The sequence below is a fragment of the Erythrolamprus reginae genome, chromosome 3 (genome assembly GCF_031021105.1).
Source record: "Erythrolamprus reginae isolate rEryReg1 chromosome 3, rEryReg1.hap1, whole genome shotgun sequence".
Taxonomy (NCBI): Eukaryota; Metazoa; Chordata; class Lepidosauria; order Squamata; family Dipsadidae; genus Erythrolamprus; species Erythrolamprus reginae.
Genome location: NC_091952.1, coordinates 154,667,893 through 154,680,872, shown reverse-complemented (window position 1 = coordinate 154,680,872; position 12,980 = coordinate 154,667,893). Strand labels below are relative to the sequence as shown.

Sequence of the window (12,980 nt, the reverse complement as noted above, 5' to 3'; positions counted from 1 at the left end):
AAGAAAATATATAAAAATAGAGAAGATATATGAAAGGAAGAAAAGATATGATATATGAGATAAGGAGAGACAATTGGACAGGGGACGAAAGGCAGGCTAGTGCACTTATGTACGCCCCTTAATATGCTTTTTTGAGCGTATTTCTCAACGGTTAAAGATACCATAAGAAAACAAAGAACAAGCGTTAATCACTAGTGGAATTAAACCCGTTTAGATCTCAGGAAAAAAATCGAGCATTTAATGCATCGGAAACGCTTGACTTGCCAATGATCATTATTAACTCTGCTCGCTTGTCTCACTTGCATTAATTTAGTCCTCCGACGGGGGTTGTCCTTAAGAGGGCGACCTTCCGTTTCTCTCACGGTCGGGCATAGAACAGAAAATATCGCGAGACTCCAACGCGGAATGTTTTGAAACCGGGCAACCCGAAGCTTTGCTCGAGGTTTCTTAGTTATCGAAGTTGCCTTCTGTTTAAACGTTTTTTTAAAAAAAATAATAACGGCCGATGGTCTCCTAGACATCTCTAAAAACGATTCTCTGTCTCGACCTAGCAAAGCTTTCCAGGTTCAACGTAGGACGTTATCATGCCAGAACTGAAGATGGTGTCACCTCTTGAATTTGGGCGAAATTGAAGCGAGAGTGCCCTATTCCAAAATGGCTGCCGAGACAGACAGCCTGGCGGAGAAGCCTATTCTTTCGTGTTCGCTGTGGTTTGGGACCCCGGTAAGGTTCTCTTGGAGCGGCGGTAGGTCAGGGTCAGCAATGAGCCAAGTCAAAGGTAGTAGGCAAAGTTGGCTCTTCTATGACCTGTGGACTTCAACTCCCAGAATTCCTGAGCCAATCACGCTATCTCAGGAATTCTGGGAGTTGAAGTCCACAGGTCATAGAAGAGCCAACTTTGCCTAGCCCCGAGCTAGGTTAACCCTCTGCCCGGGGAACGAGCAAGAGTGCACATTCAGCAAGAGCTTTTATTCAGTTGCATGCAGCACATTTTTGAAAAAACCTATTACAGGGTTGGCCTGCGCAGTTCTGATCTACTCCGAGACAGTTAAAGTTTTGCTGTATCTCTCGACTGCCATCGAGGGAACATTCAAATTTTTTGCAGTACAAATAAGGCAGTGTTGTATTGGGGCATTTCTCGTGTGATTTTACAATGTTTAATGTTACTATATATAACAAAGAGCCAGTTTGGGGTAATGGTTAAGACACGAGGTTAGACAGCAGGAGTTCTAGACTTTTAGCACAAAGGTGGCTGGGTGACCTTGGGCAGATATTAAGTAAACCTGCAAGACAAACAAAAATTCCTGAAATTTAACAGTGGCAAACCATTTATGTATTGTTGCCCAGAAAACTACCTAGGTTTTCATCAGGAATTTTCAGTTCAGTTAGGAACCATCTGTTTAAGTGTTTGTTATCTTAAAGAGGAAAAGAGAGATAGCTAGGAAATGCTTGTGAACATTTCATTCATCGAATTGGAACTTGCTTTCTTTGTTTTCTGGAAAATAATTATCCTGCTAGTTTTAATATTTATTTTTAGGGTGTAGAGATTGTGCCTGCAAGTCATTGTTAACTCATGGCAAATCCCTGGACTAGTCCCTGCAGATATTTGGCAAAATTTGGGAAATGGCTTGCCATTGTCTTCTTAGTGCTGAGAGTGAGTGGCCAAAGGACAGCCACTGGCTTTCTGCCTAATAATATATTCGCTCCTGTTTGCCCTACAAATAGCAGCTTTGTAAGGAAGATTGGGCCGAGAGAATGGTTGGTCCTTTCATGCCTAAGGAAGGATTAGATCTTGCAATGTCTGGGTTTTAGTCTTGCACCTTAATAATTTCATCAAATGAGGCATGGGGAAAATGAAAAATTGAAAACCATGTTTTATTGTCAAATTTGCCTACTGTTCTAAAGTCTTGCCACTGCTTAGTGCTAAAACCTATTTTCTTTTTTTTCTCCAGAGTGAGAAAGTGACCTGTCCTTATGATGCTAATCATCAAATGCCTAAATCATCCTTGGAGAAACATATGATATCCTGTAGATTGAGGAAACTAGAATATTCTAAAGAGGAAGAGGTAATACTTTTCTCTTTTCCTCCTTTTAAAAAAGTTATTCATATTCTGAATATGGGAAAAAAACATTTGCTCTTCTTTTGAAAACAAGGCTGGCTTTAGATTTTTGAAATGGACACCAAAAGTTGTTACTGCAAAAATCTGTTAGAGCTCCATTAGCAAGTTAACACAGATACTAAAATCAAAGTCATTGATGAACAACTTGGGTTATTCTACCCGCAGCTCATTGAGAGCTCCCCACCTCTCATTGTTAGCTTTTTCCAGCTGATGGGGGGGAAAGGATTTGATAGCTGCCAATGCAGAATTCCAAAAGACTTCCAATAGTCTCAGAAACTTGCATTCATAAACCAGGTTCTAATTTGCTATATTGTGATTCACTTTTATATACGGACACATGACAAAACAATTACAGTAATACCTCATGATACGAACTTAATTGGTGCAAGGAGGAGGTTCGTAAGACGAAAGGTTTGTAAGACGAAACATTGTTTCCCATAGGAAGCAATGTAAAGTCAATTAATCTGTGCAACAACAAAAAACCCCCGCAAAAAACCGCTGCCGCCCGGCAGAAGATTGCTCTTGCCCGGCTTCCCCGCGAGGTAGCAGGTCAGCAAGAGCGATCTTCTGCCGGCCATGGGCGACTCCCCGCCGCTCGCCCATGGCCGGCAGAAGATCGCTCTTGCCCGGCTTCCCCGCGAGGCTTCCCCCATCCTCGCCCGCCGCCCGCCCGTCCAGAATGCTGACCTGATGCCTCGCGGGTAAGCCGGGCAAGAGCGATCTGCCGGCCATGGGCGAGCGGCAGGGAGTCGCCCATGGCCGGGATGCAAAGTGCTGGAGTGGGGGGGTGTCCTGACAGCCCCCCCACCCCAATGCGAGCGGCGGGGAGTCACCCATGGCCGGCAGAAGATCGCTCTTCACCGCGAGGCATCAGGTCAGCAAGAGCGATCTTCTGCCGGCCATGGGTGACTCCCCGCCGCTCGCATTGGGGTGGGGGGGCTGTCAGGACACCCCCCCACCCCAGCACTTTGCATCCCGCCGGCTAAGAGCAATCGGGCAGCAGCTTCTGCCGGACACGGGTAATGAGCGGGACAGAGAAGCGGGGAGAATCAGGAGGCTCCTTTGGTGGCTGGAGGCTGCCTGGCTTTGTGTTTTTGGCTGGGGGAGGAAGCAGTAGGACCTTCCTAACTCCCTCCCCCCCAGCCAAACCCCCAAAGCATGTTTGCTGCCACAGGATTTAGCGGCGAAGTGACGTGGATGGATGGAAAGCTGAAACCGGGCTGTTTCAGCTTTCCATTCCTTCACGTCCCTTCGCCGCTAAATTGTGTGGCAGCAAACATGCTTTGGGGGTTTGGCTGGGGGGGAGGGAGTTAGGAAGGTCCTACTTCTCCCCCCCAGCCAAAACCCCAAAGCATGTTTGCTGCCACACGATTTAGCGGCGAAGTGACGTGAAGGGATGGAAAGCTGAAACAGCCCGGTTTCAGCTCCCCATTCCTCCACGTCACTTCGCTCCTGTCCTGGCTAAATCGTGTGGCAGCAAACAGGCTTTGGGGTTTTGGCTGGGGGGGAGAAGTAGGACTTTCCAGCAGCCTCCGAACTTCGAACGTGGAAGTTCGGGTTTGTTCGGCTTCGGGAGGCTGCTGGAAAGCCGCCCGGCTGTTTTAAAAGGTGACCGCCGGGCTGGGGGGCTTCCCAGCAACCTCCCGAACCCCGAACCCGGGTTCGGGGGGGGTGCTGTCAAGCCCCCCAGGCCGGCTGCGACCTTTTAAAACAGCCGCACCGCTTCCCATCTGTCTCCTGAAGCAGAACGCGGAAGTTCGGTTTTGCCGTTCGGCTTCAGGAGACAGATGGGAAGCGGCGCGGCTCTTTTAAAAGGTCGCAGCCGGCCTGGGGGGCTTCCCAGCACCCCCCCCGAACCCCGAACTTGTGCCGAACTTCTGGGTTCGGGGTTGGGGGGGTGCTGGGAAGCCGCGCCGCCCGGCTGTCACCTTTTAAAACAGCCGCGCGGCTTCCCAGCAGTCTCCGAACACCGGTTCGTAACTCGAAAAAAGTTCGTAAGAAGAAGCAAAAATTTTCTGAACCCCGGGTTCATATCACGAGTTGTTCGTAAGACGAGGGGTTCGTATCTTGAGGTATCACTGTATAGGCAGTTTTTATTTTATTGTTCCCTTTGGTTTATTCTCTCACAATTCTTTTACCTCATTCTAGCATTTCTGCTAGTTTCAGAGAGTGTTTTAGATTACTTTCTTAAAGATGAAGTTTTACTTTAAGTACTTTCCACAGTTTATATTGATAAATGTTATTGCATTATTGGATAAGGGATAAACATCATGCTTTCTGTAGATACCATTATACTATCTTAGTCCCCAAAGAACTTGTCTCACCTTTTTAAAAAAAATAAATAAAGATAATTAAAATTAGTTTCTAACACAATCTTTACTGGTAAGAATTTCTTGGTTCCACAGCCACAGATGTTAGCATAGAAAATTAATGTCCTACATTGCTTAAAGTGGCAACCTCCTCTATGCAAACCATCAATAAACTGGTTTTGGACTATTTTTTTCATGTTTCCAACATTCTTGTGTAGTTTGAAGTTGGGAACATGTTGTTTTAGTAGTTTTCTTCATCCAGGGTTGATGCCAGTAGGTGAGAGGGTTGTCTCCCCCCAACCCCTCTTGTATGGGGTGCTACAGCTGCCTCCCCACTATTTAATATCTGCATGAAGAATCTAATAAATAAATAAATGAAGCCGCTATGTGAGATCATTTGTTGGCACAAGTATCATCAACATGCTAACAATGCTCAGTAGTATATTTCCACCTCTGATCAGCCAGGAGGTTTGGCCTTAGTGCCTGAAAGCTGTGGGGTCTGGATTGGGAAGAACAAATTTGAATTCAATCCCAATAAGATGGTGGATTTAAGTTTTAGGCCTGTCTGGAACTGGAGAGATGTTGTACACCAGTGTGAAAAATTATAAAGGATGTGAGAAGTGAACAGGATTCTACTACAATTTTGGAGCTGAGATGTCAATTTTAAAGATCTACAAGATGATTTATGAGGATGAATTAGGAAATTATTTTATTGGGGAAGTCCAATATGGTGTGTTTGTTTATCTGCTACTTTTATATCTTTGAATATTATCTTATCTCTTATCTATTTTCTATTAATTTCAAAGGCTGGTGGCTGATCAGTTACATTTCCATTTGATATTATTTTCCATATATTTTGCCTCCTAGGCTGAAATGTATGATTCTACTTTTTTCTATGACAAAGGCAAAATTCCTAAAGTTCAAATGGGTGAGTACAAATTAATACTAAATACTAAAGTACCAGTACTAAAATGTAACATACAGTACTAACAAGTGCTAGTTGATATTTTTAGAAACAAGAATAAAAACACCAGATCTTGTATCTGCTATCAGTATAAAACATTGATGCTATGCAGAGATGAAGTATGAATATATGTTTAAGAGCTGTCTACTAGTAGTCTTTAAATTACAAAGATTGCTTAGTAGCTGTTCAAATTTATACCATAGATTTCTAGAGGATTATGTATAACTAGGAATTGAACACATATGTCCTATGACTAAGCTGAGCATTTTGGATGGCCTGTATTTATAACTGTTTGCAGCATCCCCCAGGCATCTGAACCATGATTTACAATTTTTTTGCTGTAAATTGTTGTTTACTTCTGGTTTTTGATAAAACAACAATAATACTTATTGCAGGCAATGAATTTGTTTAATAACTGCAGCATTTGTTTAATAAAAATGGTGATTCGCTTAACTCTTACCACAAAAAAGGTCATAAACTCAGATGTAGTCGCATCAAATTACATTTTTAAAATGCTTTTATTTTCAAGGGTTGGAATTCACCATCTTCTGAGGAGTTATTTGTATTGTAAAAGAGATAATTGTTGATTATTTTTTATAACTTGCTTAACAATAATAAACAAGATATAATTAGCTGCTTCATAATAATTTTCATAAGTGAAAACTAACAACCCAATCATAGATAAACACTGTGACTTAACACAATATATGAACAATATTAGTTTATCTACCCCAATTCTTATTTTTTCAAAGTCTTGTAATTTTTCTCTTAATTTTATAAGAATCAATGGGTCTGGAATACTAAACAGAATAAAAAAAGAAACACATGATTTCCAATCGTGCAAATTTATGAATATATTGTTAACATTGCTCAATACTGCAAAGTATAGCCTTTATTTTTCAGGCACTACATTTAATGATTACAAAAGTATACTTAACATTCCTGTATTATGTTTTGTTTTTCTACAGACAAAGATTTGCAGTTTGACATTATTAAAAAAGCCATGGCCAAAGAATGTGGGAATTATTGCCCAGGTAAATTAAAGCTAAGCTTTTTCATTGGGAAACCCACAAATATCCACTTGGTATAGAAACTCTAGTACTGACTGAGATTCTGAACACAAATTTGATTTTTATTTACTTGCCTTGCATATGCTGAATAATGGTCTGATATAAAGAATTATTAAATATCTCATTTTCTCTTCTCTGGAAATTTACTTAAAACATTTGCATTTATAGGGCTCAGTCACTCTGTTTTGCCTACATGCAGCCTAATTCCTAACTGGGAAATCATTCCCATTGCCAAATGCAAAGTGAGGGCTGTATTTTCAAATATATTATTAGCCCTGCTGAGACAATTAGATGTACTATAAAAAATAGTGAGAAGCCCAGTTTTGTAGGACAAGAAAACTATGTTTTATAAAAACACCTTGTAGTCCCCAATCCTCAAGAAATTGCTACTGAAATCTAAATTTTAATATGAGAAAGGAGGAAGTTTAATAAAGACATGGGAATAATTTTTATTTGAATGTAATATTAAATGTAATATTTAATCTCATCTTAGTTTTAACTCCCATTTTTCTAAGTGTGAGCTCAGCATCACATTTAAAGGTGCAGTGGAGCCCTCAACCCACCCATCCTACTCCCAAATTACATCTCACATTCTAAAGTTATGGGCAATTCCTTTTTCTAGCCAACTGCTAGTTTGTCCTTGGTGTAAATAGCATTTTTGAGTCTAATTATAGTAATAATAGGTCAAATGAAGTCAGTACCTTCATGGAAACACCACAAATTGCCATTGGTCTATATCAGGCCACTTGCGACATGAAACTTCAGAATATTGCTGTTTGTGTTGGTTTTAATTGATAGATTCAAACTGTTCTCACATTTTAGGAACTTATTCATCACAGCCTGCAGAAGTTCCACAAAACCACAAGCGTTACATCTGTGATTTGACCCAAGCTGACCGTCTTGCAATTTATGATTACGTCCTTGCAGAGACAAAGAACCAGAGGTCAAGATCTCAACCGACAGAAAATGACAGTGATCTGTTTGTAGATTTGGCAGCAAAAGTCAACCAAGGTCTAGAAGAAAATTTTATAGCTATGCTCTTTTATATCTAAAAATTACAAAACATGTAAAATGTCTCTTGCTGAGGGATCCTTTTTTCTGTTAAAGGGGGATGCTAATAGTATTCCGTTTTCTTGTAACACTGGCATTCCCAGAATAATGAATTTGAATTAAAATTAATAGGACAGAAATTAGCCTGAATTGCACCCAGTAGCTATTGCCGGTTATCAAAATAGGTGATCAACCCCTTTCCTCCATTGCTGAGACAGATTATTGTCACAGCAATGACATTAATTTACTTTACTTGTTATCTTGAAAAACCCCTTCTAAAAGTAAGTCTAGATTAAAGGTGTCTGTTGAAATTATCTATCATATATAGACATCGTTTCTGTTCTTCTATTACTGAATACATCTACTGGAATTATTGTTTCTAACACAGCACATTTTTTTCCTTTTAGATGATGGCCAGAAAGGTCCAAAATCTCATCTTGAAATTCTTGCAGAGATGCGGGATTATAAAAGACGGCGGCAATCGTACAGAGCTAAGAATGTTCATATAACAAAGAAATCTTACACAGAGGTCTATATGATTTGGAAGTCATATTATCTCAAACTATTTTCTTCTTAATTTAAAAACATCCGTATACAAAATAACTTAAATAGGCAGGAATATTTAAATTCTTGTTTTCGAAAAATATTGTTGAGTTGAAACTATCAATGTATACATGCTGTCATTGTAGTTAATATACTGCAGTAAGTAAAATTTGCCTGATCTTAAAAAGTTTATAACCTTCAATACTTGGTGTCAATTATTGTAATATTTAGCTTTACTCCAATTCAAATTTTTACTATTGCCAGTTTAGTTGGGATATTAACTATAGTCAGCACATGGTGAAAAATAGGAAAAATATTTGCATGGATAAATGAAGGACAGGCCTGGTGATTATCTTTTTTATGCTATTTTTAATATTTAGTTCTTCCTTTGCAGATATTTACTTTCACTTTCAAGTTATGCATTTTAATTGCTTAAATTAAATGCATTAACAATATTAACAGCTACATTACCTTTCCATATGCTTTTTTTCCATTTGTTTAATTTTGGGCCAATTATTTTACATAACTTTATAACAACTGGAAAACAGTAGTGACCAAAAGAAATGAGAGAAATGGGTTAAAGGAATGAATATACGCAAGGTACACATAGACCAGGAGTGTGAAACTCGCATCATGCCGTTGTCATGTGACATATCGCAATCCCCCCCCCCCTTGGCTAAACTGGATGTGGGCAGTGCGTGATGCATCCAGCCCGCAGGCCACAAGTGTGACATCCCTCTGACATAGGTCAACATATTAGTGACATTGTGTATAAGGTGACTTTCCACCTGAATATTATTTAGCCTGTTCTGGCATTTCTTAATATTTTATCTAATTTCTATATTTCTGAATATTCAGGTAATCAGAGATGTGATTGGGGTACACATGGAAGAACTTACCACTCAGTGGCAGGAGGAGAACAAAAATATTGGGGTTCATGAAGATGAAAAATCCTCTTTTTCAGCAAAGTCATCAGGAAGGTATGATTATTATTGCCAAATCTGTTTTCTAAGTTGGCAGTAACTTAAGAAATTGTACTTTTTGTTCCTGTGTTAATTCAAACGAAACTGGAATTACTGACCTGCAGATTAGATCTGCATATCATGGTATTGTCCAATACCCAGTGTCCAATACAGTTTACTTTTACTCCTTCCAGTGCCTATTTCCTTTAATAATGTTATTGACTTCATATTTTGTAAAAGTTGTAGAACATCTATTCCTTTGTAGCTTAGAGCTGAATTGTTGGCCAGTTATTGACAACAAATAAAATTATCATTTGATAGTTGTTAAATAATCAGAGAAGTTATGAATGCATTTTTGAGAAGTAGGGCTTTGTTTAAATATTGTGTCATGTTGAGTGGCAGAAGCAGGTTGTCTTTGCAAAGCACAATAGCATTCAGAAAACAGTGTTAAATATCAGTTGTTAAAAATAATGGTTTCCTCCTTGAAATATTTTACAGAAAGATTTTTCATAATTTAAATTTCACTAGAAATACAACTTTATTCACTGTCTAGCTTCCTAAGCATTGCTATCTTTAAATGGAAATACAAAATTCAAATGATAGCAAACAATACAGTAGTTGACATTCCCCTTGATTTCCCGTTAATTGATAGCTGAGATCTGACAGCAATGGTGATGCAGTAATTTCAGCTGGGCTAAGTTTTGAAACCCAGTCCTCTCTTAAGATGATTCTGTGCAGTAATTGTTTTACCATTAGTGGCAATTTTCACCCAGAGAAATTAGCATTCCTTCCCTCCCCCAATATTAATGATCAAGACTGCTGCTACTGTCTTTTACTGTCTTTTCTTTAGTAAGGAAGAGCAAAGATCTGCATCAGCTGATTCAAGACAGTCTTATGGAAGTTCAAAAGATATGGATTATTCTCGACATAGGAGGAATTCCAGCAGAAGTCCAGGCAGACGGAAAAGAAGTCGAGAAAGAGAGAGAGATTCCCAAAGAAAAAGAGATAGGTAAATATTGTCTTTGATTTTTGACTTGTGTTGAATTAGAGTGATATTACATCAAAGGTTGGGATTTAGGACATGTTTGTAGGAAAGAATTTCATAGTGATTTTCATCCAGCTATTGGCTTTAGGTCTCCCTTTACTTGCCCAAGATATTAAATAAAAAGATGTATCAAATTAGTAATGATACCAGAATCAATTATAAACTCAACCATGTACTTTTTAAAAACAAAGTTGATTTCATAATTGTTGTGGTTGGCTCTGGCCCAGCTCCTGCCGCAAGGAATGTGGAGGTGGAGGTGGGGGAAACATGTGGATGTTTGTTTTGCTCCCGATAGAATCTCTCGACGAAGGCTCCTCTGACGAAGGAAGCATGAGTAGCAGGGAAGGGGGGAACAATAATAATAATAATAATAATAATAATAATAATAATAATAATAATAATAATCTAAAAGAAATAACAATATGGCATTTAATAATTGCAGTGATTCACTTAACAAATATGACGAGAGTCATAAAATGGATAAACAAATGTTTAACAAATGTTTCATTTAGCAACATAAATTTTGGGCTCAATTGTGGTTGTAACTTGAGGACTACCTGTAACTTTTCCCCCCATAAAACCAGGGTGAATAAATGTAGCTTTTAATAGGGAATTGTTTTATTCAGTGTAGGATTAAATCTTAAATGGTAGAAAGTTTTTTTAAAATAACAAAGTCCAGTTGCCTCTTCAAAAGCATGTTTGGAACAACCATGACCTGGATGACTGAGAATCTCCATAGACATTTTTAAAAATGAGTTCTTTACTAGTCTGTTACTACAAACCTGTTCTATGACCTGGGTAATTAATCTACTTAGATAAGTTGCTAAACTACTTTAAAAAAAAAAGAAAATATGCAATATATAAGCAACTAGGTTGTATGAATGTGAAGATTAGCTGTTTTGATACTGCTGTACTTTGGGGATAACTGAATCGATTAGCTGTCTTAATGTTGATTAATATACACAGTGTGCAGAGTAAGATATTACTTATACATTACCATATTAAAAATAGTCATCATTTGCTCTTGTAGTAGCAGCATTATATAGGATGTGTTCACACAACCAAACTAAGCCAAAATGTAATCTTCTTATCTGTTGTTTATCTCAGATTGCTTTCAAACAATAGTTTGAAATTATGAAAGTCTTGAAAAGGGTGCTTTACATCCTGTAAAAAATTGTACAGACTATTCCACGCCCTGCTGCCACATAATCATGACCGGAGTGTCTGGCAATGTATTCGCACTTATGATTGTTAACAAATGCCCCATGATCATGTGATTGTCACTTGCAATATTTCCTGCTGGTCTCCCCAGAACTTTAATGGGGAAGCTGGGAGGGAAGGTTGTAAACTGCTGCAGCCTACCAAGACAATTCCCTGTTATCATTGAGGTCCCTGTCATTTTGTGCTTGCTTAGATTTTAGTAGCCAAAGTTCAATCACGCATGGAGCCCAAAATCCCTCTTTCCCACCCCTGCAGAGAGCTCTGCAAAGGTGGAGAGAAGGATGCTCAGCTCCATGCCAACTTGTACCTTGGCAGCTGAAATTCCAGCATGAACAGAACCCAAATGCTTCCATGGGCACAGTCTCTATTCATTTAACAGCTGATGAGATCATTTGATGACCACAATGAGGATTGTTGGATCATGGTCATTAAGTGAAGCAGTCAGGTGGGTCATTTTGTTTAACAGCCCCTTCACTTGATAACAGGTACAAGAATTCGTTTCCAATTATGGTTGTTAAAGTGAGGACTACTTGTTTTATAAATCACACTTTATGAGTTCAGACATTCTGTGACAGCTTATTTAGTAAATTGTAGCTTTTAGTATATACTAAAAGAACATATTTACCATGAGTGCAAGAGAAGGGATAGAAATTTTTAAAATCTTCTCTATCTCCTTTTTGCATATTGGTGAAGAATAACAGAAGGGTCTCAGGAGAAAGGAGAAACTGAAAACAGGAGATGGAAGAAATGCTGTAAATTAATTAGCCTTTATACAGCTCTGCATCACACTTCTATTGTGATGTCATTCATTTTGTGCAGTCCAGTTAAATTTAAGATTAAGGAGGAAATATTTATAATATTCCCTCAAAGTTTATATATTCTAAGTAGCTGATGAAAAAGGTATGAAAAGATAAATATCTTTGCAACAGCATGTATTTCAATTTCATTTCAGTATGCATGAGCATTATAAGAATAAGCACTAGTTTCATGAAAATATGAATTACAGTATTTATTTTTTTTTTAAATGGCAGGATAAGCTCTAACATAATACTGGCTTTCATTTTATTTCAGAGATGAAGGAAAGCATCATAAAAGAAGAAAATAATACTTGCATTTCTATTACAAGAGATGTGGAGCCAAATCAAGTTGTATCTGTTTAATTCCAGTAACTTATCTCACTGACAACTAAGATGTTAGCTACTTTAATAAATATCATTTGAAATCTCTATCACACTTGTAAACTGGATTTTTGCTACTGAGAGTCACTTTGGATTGTGAAAGAAATAACATAAAAATTTAATAAATAAAATAAATACATTTAATTATTCTCATAGACAATTACCATCCTTTAAATCTATTGTTGTTGGTTCTAATACTATTCTTAAAAAACATTCATATTAATAACATTCATCAAAATATTCTGCCTTTATTTTAACAATAAATATATTTTATTGTAAAAATAAAAAAAAATAGTACAAATAAAATTTTGCTATAAATATCTAAGTGGCGAACATATTCAAGGTGAGTTGGACTGAGAGAGAGTAAGTGGCCCAAAGTTACCCAGCTGGCTTTCACGGCTAAGGTGGAATTTGAACTCCCACTTTCTAGCGTAGTGCTTTAACCATTAGACCAAACCAAATTATTTTGACGGTGGCAATAAATATATGATCTTCAGTGATCTCATGATTTTGCTGAT

The 12,980-nt window shown here is 38.2% G+C and overlaps 1 protein-coding gene across 2 annotated transcripts; it reads left to right on the top strand.

Annotated features, from left to right (window-relative positions):
* The first annotated feature begins 357 nt into the window (after window positions 1–357).
* Window positions 358–12,512, top strand: SNRNP48 (small nuclear ribonucleoprotein U11/U12 subunit 48). 2 transcript variants are annotated; one of them, XM_070747073.1, is made up of 9 exons: window positions 358–723; window positions 1,953–2,066; window positions 5,297–5,357; window positions 6,362–6,427; window positions 7,286–7,474; window positions 7,921–8,042; window positions 8,915–9,036; window positions 9,869–10,027; window positions 12,356–12,512. In XM_070747073.1, exons 1-9 carry the CDS (start codon window positions 655–657, stop codon window positions 12,387–12,389), a joined length of 936 nt encoding a protein of 311 aa, XP_070603174.1. In that variant the 5' UTR covers window positions 358–654; the 3' UTR covers window positions 12,390–12,512. The 2 variants fall into 2 exon arrangements, with proteins under 2 accessions (XP_070603174.1, XP_070603175.1); XM_070747074.1 differs by lacking the exon at window positions 358–723 and adding an exon at window positions 924–1,013.
* Window positions 12,513–12,980: the final 468 nt, after the last annotated feature.

Excerpts from the sequence above, each read along its gene's own strand:
- SNRNP48 (XM_070747073.1), top strand. The coding sequence starts at position 655 with ATGGCTGCCGAGACAGACAGCCTGGCGGAGAAGCCTATTCTTTCGTGT. Across the intron at positions 724-1,952 it reads CGCTGTGGTTTGGGACCCCG|AGTGAGAAAGTGACCTGTCC; the intron begins GTAAGGTTCTCT and ends TTTTTTCTCCAG. Across the intron at positions 8,043-8,914 it reads CAAAGAAATCTTACACAGAG|GTAATCAGAGATGTGATTGG; the intron begins GTCTATATGATT and ends CTGAATATTCAG.